This window comes from Eretmochelys imbricata, chromosome 2 (genome assembly GCF_965152235.1).
Source record: "Eretmochelys imbricata isolate rEreImb1 chromosome 2, rEreImb1.hap1, whole genome shotgun sequence".
Taxonomy (NCBI): Eukaryota; Metazoa; Chordata; order Testudines; family Cheloniidae; genus Eretmochelys; species Eretmochelys imbricata.
The window spans coordinates 32,744,715-32,766,019 of NC_135573.1; the positions used below are offsets into that span (position 1 = coordinate 32,744,715).

Here is a 21,305-nt window from a genome sequence, read left to right on the forward strand (position 1 = left end):
GTGGAACACCCAATACCTCTATACTTCTTCAGTTAAAATATCCATATTCAGAGCCACAAATCCACATTACTTTGCTAGGTAGCCAAATCAGGATGAAGAATGCATCTACCTCTCTGGAGTAAGAGAACAGACATGACTGAAGAACAAACTGAGTTGCTGACAATGCCAGCAAGTCCACGTAGCAGAACTCATAAACCCATGGCAAACTCACTAAGATGTTATGTCTCCTATCTCACTTTGCATAGAACTTTGGGGAATGTGGGAGAAGGGTGGCGTTTCATAGACTATTTAATTATCCAAAATGGAATCTCCTCTCACGAAAAAGGCCATAGGGACTTTAATTGGCACAAGTGACCAAAGTTTCATCTTCAACACCACAATATTATGCAACGGCTCTGATTCCATATCAACTCAGAAGGGAGACGGCCACCTTCTGCAACACCCCCATTTCCTGTACCACCTGTGTCGCCAAACCCTACCCGCAGTTTTGTCAGACTCACATTTTAAGCAGGGTGGGACTGGGAAATGGTCCTGTCCAGCTGTGTGTGCACGTGTGTGTATTTTTATACAATATATAAAAATACACACACACGTGCACACACACACAGAGCTGCTAGCCAAATTCTAATTTGAGTAGATACATTCTACAAATCAAAATCCCCCATGCAGTTTCAGTCAGATATGGTATTTGTCACTTTTTATCCCAAAGTGCTATAAAATACATCTGAACTATGCAATGTGTCACAAAGGAATGAAGGCACAAAGAAGTTCTGACATTTGTTTTAAATATATATATTTTAGTTGTGTTAATGTGATCTGTTCTGGTAAGCATCAACTGAGAAAGGGAAGCCAAATCATTTTAACCTGGCTCCAAAATACCTTCACAAAAACTGTATAACTGCACCATAGAGTTAAAAAAACAAAACAAAAAAAAACACACAAATCATATTTCCTGAGAGATCCTGAGCTGTTAAATAGCCACATGAAAAGAACAAGAATAAGTGGCTGTGAATCAAATAACTACAAGCTTTCATTTTTACGAATAAATCTCTAGTTTTAAAGTTGGAACCTGGGACTCAAGATTCCATGGTATTAATCCTGACTATGCCACCAGTTCACTAAGGCCAGCACTGTCAAAAAGGGGCTTGTGACTTTGAGTATTCAACTTAAGACACCTTAAAAGAGGCCGTTTTCCAGAAAGCGCTGAGCGCCTCTCCCCCAAAATCCAGTGTTTTAAACTGGGCACCCAAGTCATTTTTTTAAAAAAATCTTGCCTTGAATCCTTTCATCTCTGCTTCTTTTAGTAAATAACACAACTAAAATAGAAATTCAAAACTATTTTAATTGACTACTGACATACCACATATGATGAAACAATCGGAAACATATAGACCCAAGTCTTGGAGATTATTATAATGCTACCCTGTGCATTCAATGCTAATACTAGAAAGAACAAATCAATAGATACCAAAAAAAACAAAAAAAAAACCCAAACCCAGTACATTATACAGATATTACAGCATGTAAAACATCAGAGTCCTTTACACAGAAATAGAATGCATACATTTGAATCAGATCGTCAGCTGGTGTGACCTGAAATCAACCAAATTATGCTGATTTACGCAAGCTGCTAATCTGTCCAATTTAATTTTAAAAGAAGTAGAAAAGCTATTAAGATATGCAGACATCTTGCCTTTTAGTAACCCATTTTATCATAACATGGAGATATGCAGTATGTCCAGGAAAAGACTTTAGAATGTAGACAAAATACTAACCTGGTAAGCTCTATTGATTTGGTTAGCTGCCCAACTGGCATACTTCATATTGTCCTTTTTCATTTTTGCACTTGCTTTAGGATTGGAAGCAATATGGCTGGCAGACTAGGATTACAAAACGAAAAATAGTAAGAGTGCAAAATACATACATATACAAAAGAGGAGACCATAGGAACTGGTGGTGTGCACCACACACAGTCCAACAGAAAGGAACGAAGAGAGAATGTAAAATGAACCCTTGGCTCATAAAAAGTCTCCAGCCTAAAACTAGACTGTTAAAAGATCTGAGAACTGATCTCACTAAAATGAAAGACTTTTGGGTTCAGCTGTCCACAAGAGGGTCTCTCTCTCTCCTATCCCTGCAAGGGAGATTGAATATGCCCAGCTCTTTTCCTATCAGTCCTTTTCCATTTATGGAGTGAAAGTGTCACAAAAATAGCTTTCTGTCTCCATCTGCTGGCAAGGAGGCTATAAAACCCAGTGTCTTGGGATATGTCTACACTGCAGTTAAAAACCCATTCCTGGCAGTGCCAGCTGACGCAGGCTTATGCAGCTCGGGCTAAGAGCTATTTAACCGCAGTGGAGATGTTCAGACTTGGTCTGGATTCTAGGATCTGCAAGGTGGGATGGTCCCACAGCTCTGGTTGCACCCTGAACCCAAGCGTCTACACTGCAGTTAAAAAGCCCCTTAGCCCAAGCTTTGAGAGCCTGAATCAGCTGGCATGGGCCAGTCGCTGGTGTCTAACTGTAGTGTAAACATACCCTTAGTGTCCAGACTGACATATTAGGGACATTAGAGATCAACAATTTTAAGGTAGTTCAGGCTTTGTGCATGTCTACCCTTAAAATATAAATACAAACAATATAAATGTTGAACACAGTTTCATTACAGAAGTTTCCATTAACATAAAACACATAAGGGATAAATTGCTTGCTTGCAGAAAATTCTCAAAACTAATTATACAACTTGTGACTGCAGAAACACTGGGCCTCTTTACGTACTCTGGCAGCAGAAAATCCCATCACCACTCAGTAATGAAGAAGCCACAGATTTAGGAAAAAGCTTTTATTTTATTATTAATTTGGTCTCATTAATGCATAACAATTCAGTGCTTGAGAGTGCCCTAAATAGAAAGGGAAGATATTGCATATAGTATGTTTGATTCATTACCAAACTTCTAATTGACAGCTAGCGTCCACAAATTTTTTTTTATTCCCAAGTAAAAACACATTGTTAACTTAAGGTTAAGACAGTCCTACAATAATAAATATAATTGTTAAAAAGCACACACTGTTACCATTAATAACCCAATCCTCAAAAATGCATGTAAATGGTAAATTAAGGTTAAATAAATAATAATTCTAGTACCCTCACATTTCACTTTATCCAGTTGCTTTTCAAAGGTGAATTACTTAAAATGTTGGCATCTCATTTACACTAGGCTTTCTCTGTTGCTACCCCCAGTGGAGTTGAACTGGTGTAGGAAACTGGGGAAATTTTTGCAAAGTTTCTGTAGTACAGACAAGGTTATAGAATAATTACACCTTTTGCAATTAAATTCCCAAAAAAATCCAAAACCACAATACAGTGCACTAACCAGATCTCAAAGCACTTTACACAGAAGGTTGAAGTAGAATTATCCCATTTGAATATGGGGAACTAAGGGCACAGAAGGATGATGTGAAGGTCAGGGATAGAGCAAGAACAGAATCCAGGTCCTCTTGTGTCCCATAGATTTCAACTGGTGTGGAAGCAGACCCTTAACGCGTTGGCCTAACAAACAGTTCATTCCTGATATTTAATAACTCTTATTCAAAACAGTAAAACTATTATATTAGACTAGAAAGATTACTGAATTTTAAATGACAACACACAATCAATGAGTATTCATTCAAACTCACCATGTACAGTCCAAACAAAGCTCTCATGTTTCTGTTGTTCAGTTTCAACGCTTGTGCAAAATATTTTCTTGATAATTCAAGGTTTTCAAGCCCGCCTTGGGTATATTTAACCTGTTAAAATTAGAGACTGATTAAACCTGTTTTATTTTACTACTTTGAAAACTTCCATGTTTCATCATGCCTCAGGCACCAGAAGCTGCAGTAGGTAGATATTTTCTATCTATCTGAATCAAAGAGATTATAGAAACTACTCTTAAAACTGTTAAGACTCATCTAAATCTTGAATGCCATGTGAAACACAAAAGGCAAAGCACTAACCTGTGAGGTATCTGATCTTTTTAATAATCTAATTTAGAAAAAAAGATGCTCTCACTATAAAAAAAAGTCGCTGCTATTTTAAATGTCACTCACCGACATAATAAAGGAGAAATTAAATGAATTAATTCCCATTATTACAGTAACTAGAGGAAGAATACTTTTTAGAAGATGTATTCTAGAAAATTTGGATTTCTAGGAACCAGAAAGTGATATAAGCAGACTCTTAAATTTGAACAATTATCTAATATTTAATCCATGTAAATAGAACAAATTATATTTACTCTCACTAATAATAATGCCATTTTTTTAAATTTAAAAACTGGAATCTAGTGCAAACTGTTAAATATCTTGGGCCAAATCCTGTAATGTTTTCCCAATTCTCTGTCAGGCAAGATTTCCTACAAAGGAGGACTGCAAGCTCTGGCCCCTTGACTGTCCCAAAAACACAACATACTTCCCAAGAAAAGCATTAATAATATATAAAAGTTTAATTTATCATTCATTTAGTTTTGAAATTTCACTGAAGAGCATAAACGTTTCAACAAGCTTAGTTTATTTCCATAAGAATTTGTACATTCAAATGATGGTTTAATTCTTATTTACAATTTAGTAATAGTAGTAATCCTAGGATTTTTTTAAAAAATCATGACTCAACGTGCAAAATTCTATCAAGTGTTTTAAACTGATGCCTCCCCCTTTGTACGTACTTAAAATCCCAAAGAGGAAATATACTAAAAAGAAATCATTTTCATTCTATTTGTATTATTCCTATTAGCTGCAAAACCAGAACAGCTATTCAAACACAACCAATTCTTTTGAAAATACTTACTTCAGCAAATTGCTGACAATATAAGTGGTTGTGTGGATTAGTCATCATAAGCTCCTCCAAACAGAAGGCCGCCTTTGCATAGCTGAGGAACATCAAAAACAAAGTGACATAAAACAAACTGTTGATTTGATGTGGGTATAGGTCTTTGCTATTGTATTATTTACATTTCAGTATTTTTAGCCCTCCTTATTATAATTATATATTGTCTCTCATTATTTCATGAATTTTATTATAACAAAACAGAATTTTTTTTTACAAATTTAAGATTTATTGATTTTTTTTTTATATAAAATCATAATACCTAGTGAACTGAGATCGGCTCAATGGACATGATCTGATATCACTGTGAACTCATGTATCTTCCAGAGAACTATGCATTGAAGTTATTTAAGGATTCCACACCCAACAGTGCAATGACCAGTATTGAGTATTTTATGTGTTATTTTAATGGACCTGGCACATACAAACAATTAATGTAGGGTGTGAACACATTAAGACACCTCCTAAGCAGCGATGGATACCACTGTAATTTACAAGACATCTTCTGGCGCCTTTTCAAAACTTTAAAAAACCCAAACTGCTACAAAGCAATTGATTAATTTTAAAGACAAACTACCATCATTTTGTTCCACAGCTGAAGAAAGTATTTTAAGTTATTTGATGCTTCATAAGCCATTGAAAATTATGGAGTAAGGCTCTGATTCTGGAATTAACCCCCCCACTAGGTCTACCCTTTTAATTGCAAGACTGAGACCTAACACCTTAACATGAACACCTTTAAATCAAGAATTCCAGGTTTGCATACAGATACAAAATACTATACAAATGTAAATGGAAATATTTATACCATTCAAAAGGGGAAATTACCACTTTTTTCTTTAATGAAGTCTTTAAAAAATAAATTGAGAAAAGCTCACAAAACCATTTTTGGGGCCTTTTTGTTTTCTAAATATACACCATAAAATTTTAGTGTGGTTCAAATGATTTACACTGTTACCTGGAGAACATTCAGAATTTGGCTTTAAACTAGGTGTAAGACATCTTAGTTCAATGTGGTTTGAAATAGTAAGATGCCCAAACCCAGAAAACTGGTGTTTATAAAGTAAACATTGACAGATATTTACTTTAGCTAGAATAGCAAACGAACCATGTTATGAAAGTTTATAGCTGTACAATTTACAGCTGTAATAGGGCCTTTTTTTTTTTTTAAATTAGCAGTTTTGGTCCACAATTTACTTATAATATCTTTGCACACATATTTATCATTATACTGTATATACTCGTTCATTAGCCTGTTCGTATATGAGCTGACCCCCACAATATGGATAGGTAAAAATAGTAAAAACTGTATGACCCTTTCATAAGCTGACCCTATATTTCAGGGGTTGGCAAACTTTGGCTCCCAGTCCATCAGGGTAAGCCACTGGCAAGTTGGGATGTTTTGTTTACCTGGAGTGTCTGCAGGCATGGAGCCCCTCAGCTCCTTGTGGCCACAGTTCGCCGTTCTGGGAACGGCAAACTGCGGCCACAGGGAGCTGAGGGGCTCCATGCCTGTGAACGCTCCAGGTAAACAAAACGTCCCGACCCGCCAGCAGCTTACCCAGACGGGCCAGGAACCAAAGTCTGCCAACCCCTGAAATATAGGGTCGACTTATGAAAGGGTCATACGGTTTTTAATAAAATTTTAAAAAAATGTTGTAAACAAAATGACAATGTATTAAATATTCAATTCAACGATTTCAGAGAGTTTAAAATCAAATTTTGGTGTAGACCCATTTATAAGCCGACCCATTTATAAGCTCTTTGATGCGTCACTTTTTTACCAAAAATATTCGGCTTATGAATGAGTATATACGGTATATTATCATGGCCCCAATTTCAGCTTATACACAGATGGATGGCTACTCCAAGACCCTTCACTGAGGCTACGGAGAGGCACATGGTTCCTCATTAATGGATCAGATTGCAGGACTGGGGACTATTTACAGTTATTAAAGATAAGCATGTGCATAAAACTTTGCAGAATCAGGGCCAAAATTTGTAACTTTAACCAGCTTCAAAGTCAAAATAGAATTTATAACATAGCTGAGAAGGGCAGGGCAAGACCACAATTATTTCCTAAAAAATTACTTTCAGCTGTTTCTCAGCCAAGAATTTGCATTATTTCATAACCAATACTCTTGAAAACTATTTATTTGATAATGCTCATGGGCATACATTCAATGTGGTTCAATTTTTCAATGAACTCAGATAAATTCCATACACTATTGCTCAAGAAAATTTTTGAAAAAAAGCAGAATGTCAGCAAAAAGTTATAACAAACTAGAAAGAAATAATCGTGTAGCTATAGCCTTCATTATGTAACATATATTTTTATACATTGTAATAAAAAAGTTTTCCAAGCTATTTGTTTTTCCTATACAGTTGCTGCACATTTCCCAAAAGAAATGGAAAATCTGTGCATTAAAACTGTAAATCTAGAGAGAGTCAGAAGATCTGAGTATTCATTTAATTTCTTTTCTATGGGAACTGGGACTGTTTTTTCTGGCACAATGAGAAGGGCCACCTTTTCCCTGAGAATCTGATTCTTTTACCACTTTGTGGAAAGGAAGGAAGGAAGGAAACAATATGATATAATTCAGGCTGGGTGATGAACTAAAGAGAAAAAAAATAACATGCCTCTGGATGGAGGTTAGAATTAATGCTGCAATATTAGAAAACTTGCACTAAGGCTTTGGGCTAATCCTCTCACACTGGGATTTCCTCCTGTCACTACAGCAATAAAAAAAAGCTAACATTAAATATCCAATAAGCAAGTTCCTTCAACATTCTTGACTGCACTGAGTTTTGTACCCAGGCGACCAAATGCCCCTACTTTGGACCAAATTTTTTTTTTTTTTTTTTAAATAAAAGAACAATGGTAAATGAATACAATTTGTATTATGTCCTTTACAGAAGTCTCCTAGAAATCCACTCAGAGCATTAATTATTCCACAGATAGTTTTTGTAGACTCCAAGCATTTCAAATTTAGATGTAATGAACAACATTATCCAAACAGGATATTCTGAAAATTATTATTCAATTCTTCTTTACATCAGCAGGATTCATTTTAAACAAAATGTAGTCAACATTCTCCCTCTCTCCCCCACTCTTAGTTAAATCCTTCGTATTTTTAAATAAAATACCTTGTTAAAGAGTTTGCTAGCTACATCAGGTTCCTAATTGCTTTATGATGTTTTTTGTCATACTGGACACCAAATTGTATACCTTTATATAAATGCATACATGCCTTTAGAAACAGTCACTATGGATTTTGATTTACATGGAGAAGATTTCAACCTAGCACTTCTTATGTAGACTCAAACAACTTACTCATGCTCATTGATGTAAAGTTCTGCAAGTTCATGCCAAGCTTCTTGGTCCCCAACAAATCTGGATGGGGAGAAATTTAAAAAAAAAAAAAAAAAAGCTTGTGTAGAGATTCTGTAAATGAACAGCATGGAAGAAAAGGCGTAAATCAAATGCAAATTCCATTTTAATTAAAAAGATTTATCAGAATAGCAAAACACAATCCTTTTTCTTGTAAAACACTCACTGTTCCAGATACTCATTCAGCTCTCGGATGGCCTCAACATTTTTCCCCTGGGCTTTTCGAATGGCAATCTTACGCTTTCTTGTTGCCTATGGGTTGACATTAATAAAGGATTAGGCTCTCATAATTCCCTGGGTTTTTGTAAAGAAGGCAATTTGACTGTGCAAATTATTATCTCAATGCAAGAGGAATTCCACTGCAGAACAACTGCTTAGCTGGAGTTTATAAACATACCCTATGACATCCCACTGGGAGATCTGAAAACTCCTCTTACAATCACATTACATATGCTTACTTTGGATGCAGAAACTGTATGCATCATTTCATCCAAATAAGTGACTGTCCAGATTCTGATAATTACAAAGCAGCAGGATGATGATAATCTTTATCCAACCCAAAGTCTCCCACCCTATCATTCATAAGATCCGTATTTTAGGGATAGTCGGTCGCTAGAGATTAGAGAATCCCACAGTGGCATCTTGATATAAGAACGGTTCTCTGCAACTTAAGATTTTTGCCATGAAGAGCTAAATGTCACTTCTCGTAGTATTGTTTTAAATTGCAGTATCTTCTTAATCAAGCTTTCATCATTCTTAATGCATAAAAAATAATTTTGAGTATGAGGTTAATAAAAAAATAGCTACTACATTTGTGCCCTTCATCTTAAATGATTCATGTGACAAATGTGCAAAGCTTTTCCAAAAACTAACTTGCTTTTCATATGTGTGTGGAAAATGCATTTTAACAATATAAATCCAAAAGATGGAGGTATTGCATCGTAGTAACAGTTTACACTTCCCCCCACATACCAGAAGAGAGACTACACAGCATTTTAGTAATTCATTATTCTGAGCAGCATATATGCACACATGGATTTCTAAAGTGTGCTGACAGTTCTCGAAGGTAGACTTTCCATTGGCTTCAGTGGGCTTTGGATCAGCATGTAAAGGTATGCATAAACTCTAAGAGGTAAAAAAAATTGATAGGAAAAAAAAGTGTTTAATACTACGAGTCTCCCCAGCCATTTGCTCCAAAACCCTATACCATACCATAAAACACCCCAGCATGCCCTGAAAGTCATCAGATCTGGGCTCTGCCAGATCAAGAGACCAAGCAGGGAAGCAAGTTCCAGAGTATAGTCACCTCACAAAGAACGTACTACCAGCAACACTCCACCTCATTCACTTAAACTACTGTCGCTTGAATGATCACAAGTATTGAAGACAGACATGCAAAAGCATTCATCTCTATATCCTGTATGCACTCATACACCCGAACCCCATGTGGTGGCAATAGCCACACTAAATTTTGGTATCTCTTATTTTCTCTCTCCATCCTCTTACTGTTGCTCATGAGACACCCCCCCCCCCCCCCGCATCATACCTAAAATTTAGATTGCACACTTTGGGTAAGGGCCATGTCATCTGTACCACATTTCTCATGTTCCTTTGGGTGCCATAAAGCTATTAATTGTAATTTTAAGGGCATTTGATAAATGCATTTCTCATGCACTTTTGATGGCCTCACCTGCCCTTTCTGCCCCAACCCATCTCCTTTGAAAAAGATCCTAACATTCCAAATACCTGCTTTTTGCCGCCATCCTGTCTCTCCTTAAAATAAAACAAAAACAAACAAACCTGTACTATTTTTCTTCCTTCTTTTCCCACAAGTGTGGAATTCCTCCCCCAAAGTTACACTAGGCTGAGCCCCAGGATGTGCTTTACTTAAACTTGAACCTGTAGAAGCTTTACAGCAAAAGTCCCCAAACTGTAGGGTGCACCCCTTAAAGGGGCGCAGAGGAACAGAGGAACTGGGTGCACCACCCAGTCCCGCTCTGCTCTGGCCTCACCCCCAGCCTGACCCCTGGCCCCGCCCCCGTCCTCAATCCCCGACCTGGCAATGGCTCCGCACCCAGCCCCACACCCAGCCTAGGCCCCTGGCCATAGCTCCATTCCCAGCCACAGCCCACAGCTTCCACCCCCTTACCGCTGTCCGAGTCCACCCTCCCAGGAGCTGGGACCCTGCTCCCGGTGAGGGGATGCACGGACAGGGGTAGTGGGGACACGACCCTGAAAAGTTTGGGGACCACTGCTTTACAGGCTGATCTCTCATGAATAGAGCTATGATATTCACACACTTTTTTTTTTTTAAAAAAAAGTAAATTTCATGGTATAGGTGAGGGGCAAAAAATGCTAAATTATGAAAAGGTCACCAAAGAGCCATCCTCCTCCAGAGTCCTCAGGAAAGTCACCCCCCATAATACTAGGCTCATACATATTTATATATGAACACACAAAATTAGAGAAAAAATGAGTAACAAAAGTACACCATGTAAGGAATATCTAGATGCTTGCGTTGCATGGAAATGAACTGTTCAATAAATATTGCTTCATTTTTTATTAAATAAAGAGCTGTTCATTTCACAGTTTGAAATCATATTTCTAAAATTCACTTTTGTGTCATGCCATCCCAGCCACATAGTCAAGCATGGTCTACTTCAGTCTCTACATTTTTGGCTACCCTTAATCCTTTAGGAATCTCTAATTACATACTCATCCTTTTAGGATTTGCCTAATTTAATTTCTTCTAGGTTGGAGGCAAGCATGTAACATTCACTTTAACAGAATTCAAGAATATGAAAAAACTGAGAATGGCACAGTGAAAAAGAAACTTGACACTTACTGAAGTTTACTCTCTCTGTTATTAACTTTGGCCCTCTAAAATTAAATGAAAACTTGAGCAAATCTGGAAAGAAGCAACACAAATTCTGTAATTATGCTCTAGAAGTGATAAATCAAGTAATCAAATCCCCAACTCAACAGCGTTGGGTTAGACTAGTACGTAGAAGATAAAACTCTAATTTCTCCCAATTTTTCCTGTATTGTTGTAATATAGTAGGCATAATTCTTTCCTTTGAGTCAGTATTGTACCAAAATACAGTGTAGTAGATCTCAGTATTAAACTTCAGGTATGATGCAGAACTGAGGTATTAGCATCACTAGTCATGAAAATTCTTGCCCTAGTTGGTATATGGTGCCATGGTACTTAACAGAAAAATGAAAGATGAAATCCTTGCCCAGAAGAGATTAAAATTAACTTTCATACAATCAATAAGAGTAAGGTTAAAAGTACATGGACTAAATAGGTAAGAGAGTATGAATGCTTACTGCCTAAGGCCATGTGGTTACTCCTATCAGTAATGCATATATCTTGGAGGTTCCACAAGGTTATTTTAAAATGCTACTTTTTTTTTTTTTTTTTTTTTTTAAAACCAAGAGGACAAAGGTCTGTGGCATCATGCTAGAAAGGAGTTTTGAAGAGCAACTTGGAAGACAGAAAGCACTGCTAACAAGGTCTGGGTGAAGGTTAGCTCAGGTGGAAACTACAACATCGAGGCATGCTGCTAAGACAGAACAAAGGGGAAATGAAATGACAAAAGCCAAACTATGTGGGATCTTGAAAACAAGGACACCATGCTTTGGGACTTAAATTTAATTCAGAGATAGAGAGGAAGCCACCAAAGGGATCTGAAGAGGAACTTGACATGATCAGTGTGGTAGGTCTATTCACAAGAGCAGTCGAGTTAATCCACAAGAGTTAATCCATGTTTCCTGGCCTAACTACAGTTTGGGTAATAATGTTGATACTTCTATTTTTAATGGAAGTTGAGTAGCTAAATCTCCAATTCACTTTGAAAATTTCTAGCATTAGTTATACACAACAGCAAGATACTGTACATCATTTTCCTAAGTTTTTTAAAATTTGTATAATAAGGTGATTTAAAAATATTTGTGATGAAATATAAACAAAGGTAACAGACAAAAACAATGAAATGTATTTAATATGCTCAACTGTCAACAGTTTACAGAGATGTCTTTATTTTGGCTGTCTCTCTAATAAAATAAAATAATAATACCTGTACTGTTTTTCATCAGTAGATCTCAAAGCACTTTACAAAAGGAGGTCAGCATCATTATCCCCATTTTACAGATCCGGAAACTCAGGCACAGAGAGACTATCCAAGGTCACCCAGCAGGCCAGTGGCAGAGCTGGGACTACAACCTAGGTCTGCTGTGTTTTAGTCTAGTGGTCTATCCACTAGGATATGCTGCCCCCATTTGAAAGGAATACTGTCTCTATATTTGCAACAAAAGGAATAATTTGTGTAATATTGTATCGTAAGATGCAACATTTACTCTAAACTATTTGGAGACTGAAAACGGTGCAGAACACAATAGCTTGCCTCTTGAGCAAGGTAGCTGCAAGCATCGTAACACTCGTGCTTTGGATCTGCACTGGTTGCCTAGGGGCCTCTGAGGGGAGTTTAATCTGTTGGTTATGACATATGAAGACCTACAGAGAAAGGAGCTATTTTTTGTGACAGGCTGACCGAATTAATTTCTGAATAATTATTTTAATGATGGCAGGGTTTTGCTGTAGTATTAATTATGTATACAGCCTTGCATAGGTGTATTTATTATTTAAAACAAAATAAATAATTGCTCAGTAACAGAACTTAGTTCTGTAGCCACAAAAGGAAAAGAAACACGTTCTTATATTCCCCCATTTTAAAAAGATAGCTTTTGGATAATGTACTCCAACAGGTATTAATTTAATGCCCATGAAGGAAGAAAAAGAAAAAAGGAAAAATCAGGAGATGGAACAGAAACAAAACTGCTTGGGGGAATTTAAATTAGCTGTTTAATACAAAAAGAAAAGGAGTACTTGTGGCACCTTAGAGATGAAGTGAGCTGTAGCTCACGAAAGCTTATGCTCAAATAAACTGGTTAGTCTCTAAGGTGCCACAAGTACTCCTTTTCTTTTTGCGAATACAGACTAACACGGCTGTTACTCTGAAACCTGTTTAATACAACAAGCCAACCAACGCATCCAGCAACTTCATTGGCAACAACATACAGAGCAGAGAGCTAAGTCTCCCTGAAGAGTGTTTCTTTTCGTCCGAATGAAGCTCCTTCAGTTAAGTAGGCCCTTCCAGAATAGTTTGGAAATAGACTCTCAGCTGTTACAGTTCTATTCACAGACTACAGTATTCTTCTAGACAGCACAGACCATTCAGACCCCAAGCCAACTATTTCTGGAAACCTTACATCTTTTTTAGGACACAAGTATAAACTGATCATCTGCAACTAGCATCTACTGGATATCTAGTCACATCAGAAGATCACACGATCTGGAATGATTAGCAGGCTTCAGAATCAACAGTGCATAGCATTCAGGTCTGAGATGAATTATGTGCGCGGTTTGAAGACATTTCTTCCCCGCAAGCCCTGCTCCTACCTGCACCAAGCCTCTCGAGCACTACACTTAATTTTCTGCTTCTAATATTTTTCCCATCACTCAACCTCAACCCCAAAACCAAAACAGAACAATTCAGATTTTTAAACCAACATCCCGTCACCTCCCAAAAAGTGCCTTTTGGGGAAAATGTTGAATAAAATGTCCCATGTCTTACTTACAAATGGCAACTTTCAGCTTAAGTGAGCGTTCTGGACATTTAAGAGCTGTGCTGGCATTTCACAGAGAAAGCACAGCACCTGGAGGAACAAAGTGCTTTTAAAATGGCATGGAGTAAAAGAAATTGGTGAGTTAATGTATTTTACTGAAGCTATTTTGTTGAAACTATTTAAAATTGTTGGGAAGGATTTGAAAGGAGGGTGTGACTTTAATAGGTTTTCTATTAATAGGTCTAAAGGTTTTCAATCCCATTAGCAAAATAAAAGGGAAACTGTCTGAATATGGGACCAGGAGTTCACATACTCTCGTGTGTAGCACTGCCAAACTGAAGTATTAAAAAAAATCATGAGTCAGGGTCATAAAATCACGAGATTTAATATTTTTAGAAAACCCAAAATTCAAAATAATAATACATTTTTGCTTTTATTGGTCCTCCAGTTGAAGAGCGTTTAGACTGCACTCAGGTCATGTTTTCAACCTTTTCTCTGCAACCATGAGGGCTAGAAAGTTTACCAAAAAAAGTTGAAATCCTCATTTAAATCAACAAGACTAATAGCTCGGGCCTTAAGAAAAAAACACTGGTATCACAAGACTTACATGAAAATCGTAATCTTGGGCAATACTGTGATCTAATCCTCATTCTGATTTATACTCCTGCTGCAACCTTGAGCAGCAAGTCATTCTGTGTCTCAGTTTGGCCCTCTGTGAAATGGGAATTATACAGTAACTCCTCACTTAACGTGATCCGGTTAATGTTGTTTCGTTGTTACATTGCTGATCAATTAGAGAACATGCTCATTTAAATTTGTGCAATGCTCCCTTATAACGTTGTTTGGCAGCCGCTTGCTTTGTCCACTGCTTGCAGAAAGAGCAGCCCATTGGAGCTAGCTGGTGGGGGCTAGGAACAAGGGTGGGCCAGCAGCCCCCCTAAGTTCCCTGTGTGGCAGCCACCCAGCAGGCTATCAATTGCTGTGCAGTTCAGGCATCCCTCCCCGCACTGCTGTGTGCTGCTCCTGCCCTCTGCCTTGGAGCTGCTCCTGGGAGCCTCCTGCTTGCTGTGCAGGCAGTGGGGGGGGGGGGGGGGGAGGGGCGAAGAGGGGTGCTGATGTCAGAGTGTCCCCCCTCCCCCCACTCCTGTACCCTGTCTCCACAGAGCAGCGGAGGACAGGACAGGGCTCAGGTTGGAGGGAACCTGCTGGCAGCAGCTGCTGTCTCAATTTGTTGATCTACTTAAAAAGGCAGTGTACTTAGAGTGGCGCCAGTATACTTAAAGGGGCAATGCGCGCGTCTCTCTCACAGACACACACGCCCCGTCCCCCCACCCCGGCACTTTGGGAAGTGGAGGGAGTGGTGCACTCCAGTGGGATAGCGTGGGATCATCATCAGAGTTCAGTTTCCACAGGGAATGTTTGCAGCCACTGCCATGGGTCTATCGTGTCTCCTCCCTCCGTTCATGCTGCCTTATAGAGTATGAGGCTAAATTAACAACGTGTTAACCCTTGATGGCTCAGCCAACTGTTAGTTCATCATTTAGCAGTAAGGCATTCCCTGGGAAATATCCCACACTCTGACTCCACCACCTCAACCAAGCTTCACAATCATAGCTTTTACAGTATTAAATTGTTTGTTTAAAACTTATACTATGTATATGTATAATATTTTATAGTCTTGTCTGGTGAAAAATATTTCCCTGGAATCTAATCCCCCCATTTACATTAATTCTTATGGGGAAACTGGATTCGCTTAACATCGTTTCGCTTAAAGTAGCATTTTTCAGGAACATAACTACAATATTAAGTGAGGAGTTACTGTATTCCTTTATCTCCCAGATGTCATGAGGACGTTTAATAAAGGGTTGAAGACAGATAAGTAATTATTATTTACACTATTAGCAAGATTCTGTTTTTGCATGTATGATGTTGAAAGATATAACTTAGATGCAACTTGACAGACAAAAGCTATTAATGGTACTTTTGCATACAAGGGAAAAATAGCAGTTATATTCTAAAAGACTTGACATTTATTTGTTCCACACATCCAACTGAATACCATCCTCAGTGGAAGTGGTTATACAGACAGTTTATAATTATCATGCATTTTAGGCAGTATTTTAGCTAGAGAAAGTAAAACCCAATAGATTTAAGAAAGGTAAACATTGGTGAAAAAATAATGAATCTACAAATCTCACTTAGTTAATTCAGATTTGGGTTTTCAGTATTTCACAATACATGTTCACCCAAAACTGCCCCAAGAGAAACTAAATTTTAATAACAATGCAATCTCAAGAATATACTATGATAAGTATTCTAAAAATGAGAGCAGCTATGGAAGTAGAAAAATAAAAGCTGACACCTCTATAGGTAACTTTGAATTTACCTGAAAAAGTATTTCGCATTCTTTATATCTCAGCAAAAAAGATAAGAACAAGTTTGACATACAAATGGCTATTTTTTCCTTTCCAACTAAAGAAGAATTTCAGGAACAGGACGAAAATGTCTGCCATTGAAACGAAATCTATGTTGCTTGACCATGCAGAACCTATGACATAGAATTCCCCCTATCAATTTCTCAGAGTTTAAAACAAAACACTGGAGCAGCTATTGACTAACTCTGTGAAGCCAACATTTTAATGGAAAGAAATATGTCATCTTTAAGAAAGATATACTATAATCAGTATCATATGGGCTAAGGTGCTTTAGAATGTCACATATTTCTTTATTAAACAATGAACCTTTCCAAGATATTTCTTTTAAAAACTAATAATCCCCACTCTGGTTCAAGAACTAATCCTCCATTTGTCATGATTCTTTTTAATTAGCATTTAGTAGACTAAAAGTGAAGTGAGGATTTGAGCATTTATCAACTTCTGCATTTGATTAGTAAAAACATACCAACAGAGAGTCTGAGATCGTTCTAAATTTCATGGTTGGAAGGAGATATTACCAGGAGATGGATTTGCAGTTACTGACTCTCTTACATGAAGGAACAGTTCCACATTTTGTGTAACTGGTTTCAATGTTACAGAAAATTTAATTTTGTGAACTATAAAAGTAATGAAATTCTTCAAAGCAAAAATCAAGAATATTTTTTGTTTTTATCCATGGTCAAATTCATTTTTATAAAAGGGATAGTAACCTTCTGAAACTAAAGACCAGATCATTTTCTTCAAACCGCAAAAAACAAGGCAGAAGTAAGAGAGAAAAAGAATTTTACAGATGTTACTAAATGCCACTCCCCACCCCCACCAGGCTGGTTGGAATGGCTCTTCAGTAAATTTGCTCCTTTCCCTCAGAGCATACTGTTGGACAACTGCTGCTCCTCCACAAAGGCACCCTCAGGATCCCACCTTACCTCCTCCTGTTGCAAAGTATGTAAAGCCACTAAGTGAGGCAGAGAACATTTTAGGCTGCAGCATTGTCAACATACTGATGACCCTTAGATCTCTGGTTGCCAAGTCTCCAGGATTGTCCTGGAGTCTCCAGGAATTAAAGATTAATCTTTAATTAAAGATTATATGGTGTGATGAAACCTTCAGGAATATGGCCAACCAAAATTGGCAACCGTACTTAGATCTATGACACCCAAATTCTACAGTCTCATTACTCTCCGTGTCTTTGACAGAAGTACGGATCTGGATGGAAGTGAAGCAGCTGTGATTCAAACAAACAAGACGGTAGCTGTGCTTGTTGGGAGTGGGAGGCAATCTGAAGACTGAACAGAGGCTGTGTTTGCACTAGCTATTGAAGGCAATATACACCTGCTTTTTGTTGAAGTTATCCATAGCCTTGAGATCCTACGGATGCAGCATAGTACCTGGGTTCCCACAGAACATCAACTACATCCAGCTTGTGCAGAATTCAGCTACCTCCCAGCAAAATGGGGCAGACAAGTGTCAACATACATGGTCAAATCCATGTACTGCTTCCATGAACATGCAACCAAGCTGTTAGTGGAGTTTATTTTTAAAATCCTGGCTGGTCTGGGACCAAATCAGAACCCTGTGTTTGGATGGAAATACCCTGTTTAGGCCCTGATTCAGCAAGGTACTTAAGTGCACAAGTAGTCCCAGTGAAGTCAATGGAACTACTCATGCTTAAAGTTAGACACATTTGCAAATAACTTGCTGAAGAGGGCCCAGAGTATAGAAAATGTCAAGAATAATGTGGAAATTCTACCCAAACACAGACTTCTGATTGTTCCCTTAGGTAGGGTTAAGGCTGGACTTCTGGTCAAATGCAGTCTTCTTCACTGGAGCATAGCTGTTGCTAGATGATACAGCCCCACTATCTAATTTAATCTTCTGATTAGCTGAGCTGAAGAATAAGAGGAAAGTTGTAGCTACAGTGGAAGGTTAGTCCCATGTTTAGGGTGCTAGTCCGGGTCTTGAGACATCCAGGTTCAGTTCTCTGCTCCATCACAGACTATGTGTGACCTTGGGCAAGTTGTTTAATGCTAGATCCACAAAGGGGATTTAGGCTCAGCATTGCAATGCCTAACTTCAAGAGCCTTGTTGCCCAGTGGAATCCTCAGCCCCAAGTTAGGCACCCAAGCTCCCCATGCATCGTATAGGGAGAGTTAGGTGGCTAGGAACAAGATTCAAAGAAGCCTGCATGCTGAGCAGGGAGCTGCTTAAGCTAGCTAATAGGAAATGGAAGGAGAGGGGTGGGGCCCAAGCCCTGCCTCTGGAAGGGAATAGGCAGCTAACTCTGGGCTGGATTCAGAGCTATGAATTCTCTCCTGATGTCAGGTGCCTGAGCAGGTCAGCACTTCCTCACAATAAAAGGATGATGATCAGGTGGTGATGGTGGTCTGCCCTCTTATACTATATAGCTCATTGGTCTGAGCACTCACGGAGGATGTGGGAGACCCACTGTGCTTCAAATCTCCACTTCACCTGATTCCGAGCAGAGATTTGAATCCAGATCTCCCACATCCTTGATGAATGCCCTTACCACCAGGCTCTAGGGCATAAGGAAAGCACCAACACACCCTAGTCCTCTGTGTTTCGTGTGGGGCCCAATCCAGTAGGCATGTTCTTAGCCTCTGAGAATGCTTAGCAGATTGGGCCTGCAAGCAAGATGGGGGGGAACACTTACTCTGAGGATACTGCCGGAGCCAAAGTGATAAGTAGCCTGGGGCATCACAACTAGGGTGGCTATGCGCATGCCCATCAGCAGAAATTCAGACACCTTGGGGACTTCACTAGTGGAAACATAAGCACCTATGATTTTAGGTGGTTGCAGAGCCAGGGTTTTGAAAATCTAATTTCTTTTATTTAGGTGCCTAAAGTAGCAATTACATGCCTAAATCCTTTTACGGATCTAGCCCAGGGGAGGGCAAACTATGGCCCGTCAGGGCTTTCAATCTGGCCCAGGGGATTACCAGCCCCATGGTGCAGCAGGATTAAAGCAGGCTCCCTAACTGCCCTGGCCCTGCGCCACTCCCAGAAGTGGCCAGAACCACATCCCTGCGGTCCCTGGGGGAGGTGGAAGGGGCAGAGGACTCCGTGCACTGCCCTCGCCTGCCGGCATCGCCCCCCGCAGCTCCCATTGGCCGCAGGCAAGGGGCAGTGTGCGGCGGAGCCACCTGCTCCACCCCACCCCACCCCCAGGAGCCACTGCCAGACATTCTGGCCACTTCCAGGAGCGGCACAGGGCCAGGACAGGCAGGGAGCCTGCCTGAGCCCTGCTGCATGCCACTGACACCCCGGAGTCGCTTGAGGTAAGCAGCGCTGGGCTGGAGCCTGCACCCCAACCCACTCCTGCACCCCAACCACTTGCCCTGAGCCCCTTCCTGCACACCGCACCCCCACCCAGACCCCGCACCTCTGCCCCAGCCCTACATTCATGGCCTTGCATACAATTTCCCCACCCAGATGTGGCGCTCAGGCCAAAAAGTTTGCCCACCCCGATCTACCCCTGTCTCTCTGTTCCCCATCTGTAAAATGGGGTAACACTGCCCTATCTCAGAGGGGTGTTATGAGGATATACATGTTCAAGACTGATATGCTCAAATACTACGGCAATTAAGGGTACATAAGCACCTAAGGGGAAACAGACTGATAGACTCTACTTACTCTGATCAGGTTAATTACTAAATGCTCTACAATACCATTCAAAACATAGTGATAATATTCTCAAACTTGTTAGTGGAGATACTAAGAACTACATTATAAAATATACTTCATAAAATAAAAAGGTTAAAAGTTGAATCTGGCCCCAAATTTTGTTTTTGTAAAATTAAATTTTTAAAATTTTATAAAGGTGTTCCACTATTTTGTTTGTTTTTAAAGTTCTGATAGAAACAGTTAAGGACGAATAATTTACAACCCATCTCTAGAAAACCAAAAGACTGGATCATAATGCATACTCACAAGGGGCTGGATTTAAAGTTGCTCAGGTAACCTTAATTCTGGCATTTCCTAACTTTAGAGTGCTTAAACTTTGCACCTTCAATGTTCTTTTAACAGTTTTTTTAAAAAATGCAAATTCCTAATATTTTTCTAAACTGAGGAAAATAGAAATTCTATTTGGAACCATCCTGAGTCATCAGCAGGGTTCAGATATTATCCACCAGACAGACCTTTAACATTAGAGCTAACACAATAACAGACAGCAGCAGCAAGCTATTATCTTCAGTGTGCACCACACCCTAGAGGAGAATGACACACAGTCTTTGCCACTGGGTTTTATAGCTCTATGCTGACAACAGATGATTGCAGAGACTCTGAACTCCCAAATTCAGTTTGGGGTTCTAGAAGTGAGTCCGCATTATGGGGTTAGCCCTTTTAGACCCTTCTACTCCTGTGTCCCCAGCCTGTCTCTGTCCTCCTCTGCTCCTATTCACCCCACCTGGGCTCCTGTCCCTCTCTCATTCTAGCCACACCTTAGATTGACACCTCACACCTTCAGGGCAGAGATTTTTTCTTATTCTGTGTCTGTTCAGTGCCTAGTATGGTGGAATCCTAATCTCAGCTGGTCTCAAGTCACTACTGTAATATAAATAAAACAATTTTAACATGGCTCCAAAATTGAGTGGCTTAATTTTCTTCCAGCTAGAGATCTGAAAGGGAGAATGAAATGTTCTTAAGTGAGGCTTTTACATTTATACAAAACTAAACACCTATGTCAACCCCCATCCTTAAATAGTCCAATAAAATAGTTGTTTGCCATGTTGTTGTAGCCATGTTGGTCCCAGGATATTAGAGACAAGCCAGGTGAGCTAATATCTTTTATTGGACCAGCTTCTGCTGGTGAGTGAGACTAGCTGTCAATCTTACAAAGAGTTCTTCTTCTGGTCATTCTCTTAATTCAGAAGTTTTAAGTCTAACAAAAACTGACATGAAGATGCACTTTTGTATTTCATGAAGTTAAATTCGTAATTCCATTTACCACAATTAAAAAATCTGCTGGA

General features: G+C 39.1%; 1 protein-coding gene across 5 annotated transcripts in view; it reads right to left on the reverse strand.

Annotated features, from left to right (window-relative positions):
* Positions 1–21,305, reverse strand: part of EMC2 (ER membrane protein complex subunit 2) — a 59,268-nt gene that overhangs the window by 13,066 nt on the left and 24,897 nt on the right. For 3 of the 5 annotated variants that reach the window (XR_013345074.1, XM_077809877.1, XM_077809876.1), the window contains exons 6-10: positions 8,421–8,506; positions 8,198–8,308; positions 4,825–4,906; positions 3,678–3,788; positions 1,776–1,880 (exon numbers count right to left, since the gene is read on the reverse strand). Coding sequence is in view for 4 of the 5 variants with exons in the window: in XM_077809877.1 (XP_077666003.1) it covers positions 1,776–1,880; positions 3,678–3,788; positions 4,825–4,906; positions 8,198–8,308; positions 8,421–8,506 (495 nt within the window). In the remaining variant the exon portion in view is untranslated. The other 2 variants (XM_077809878.1, XM_077809879.1) reach the window with 2 other exon arrangements.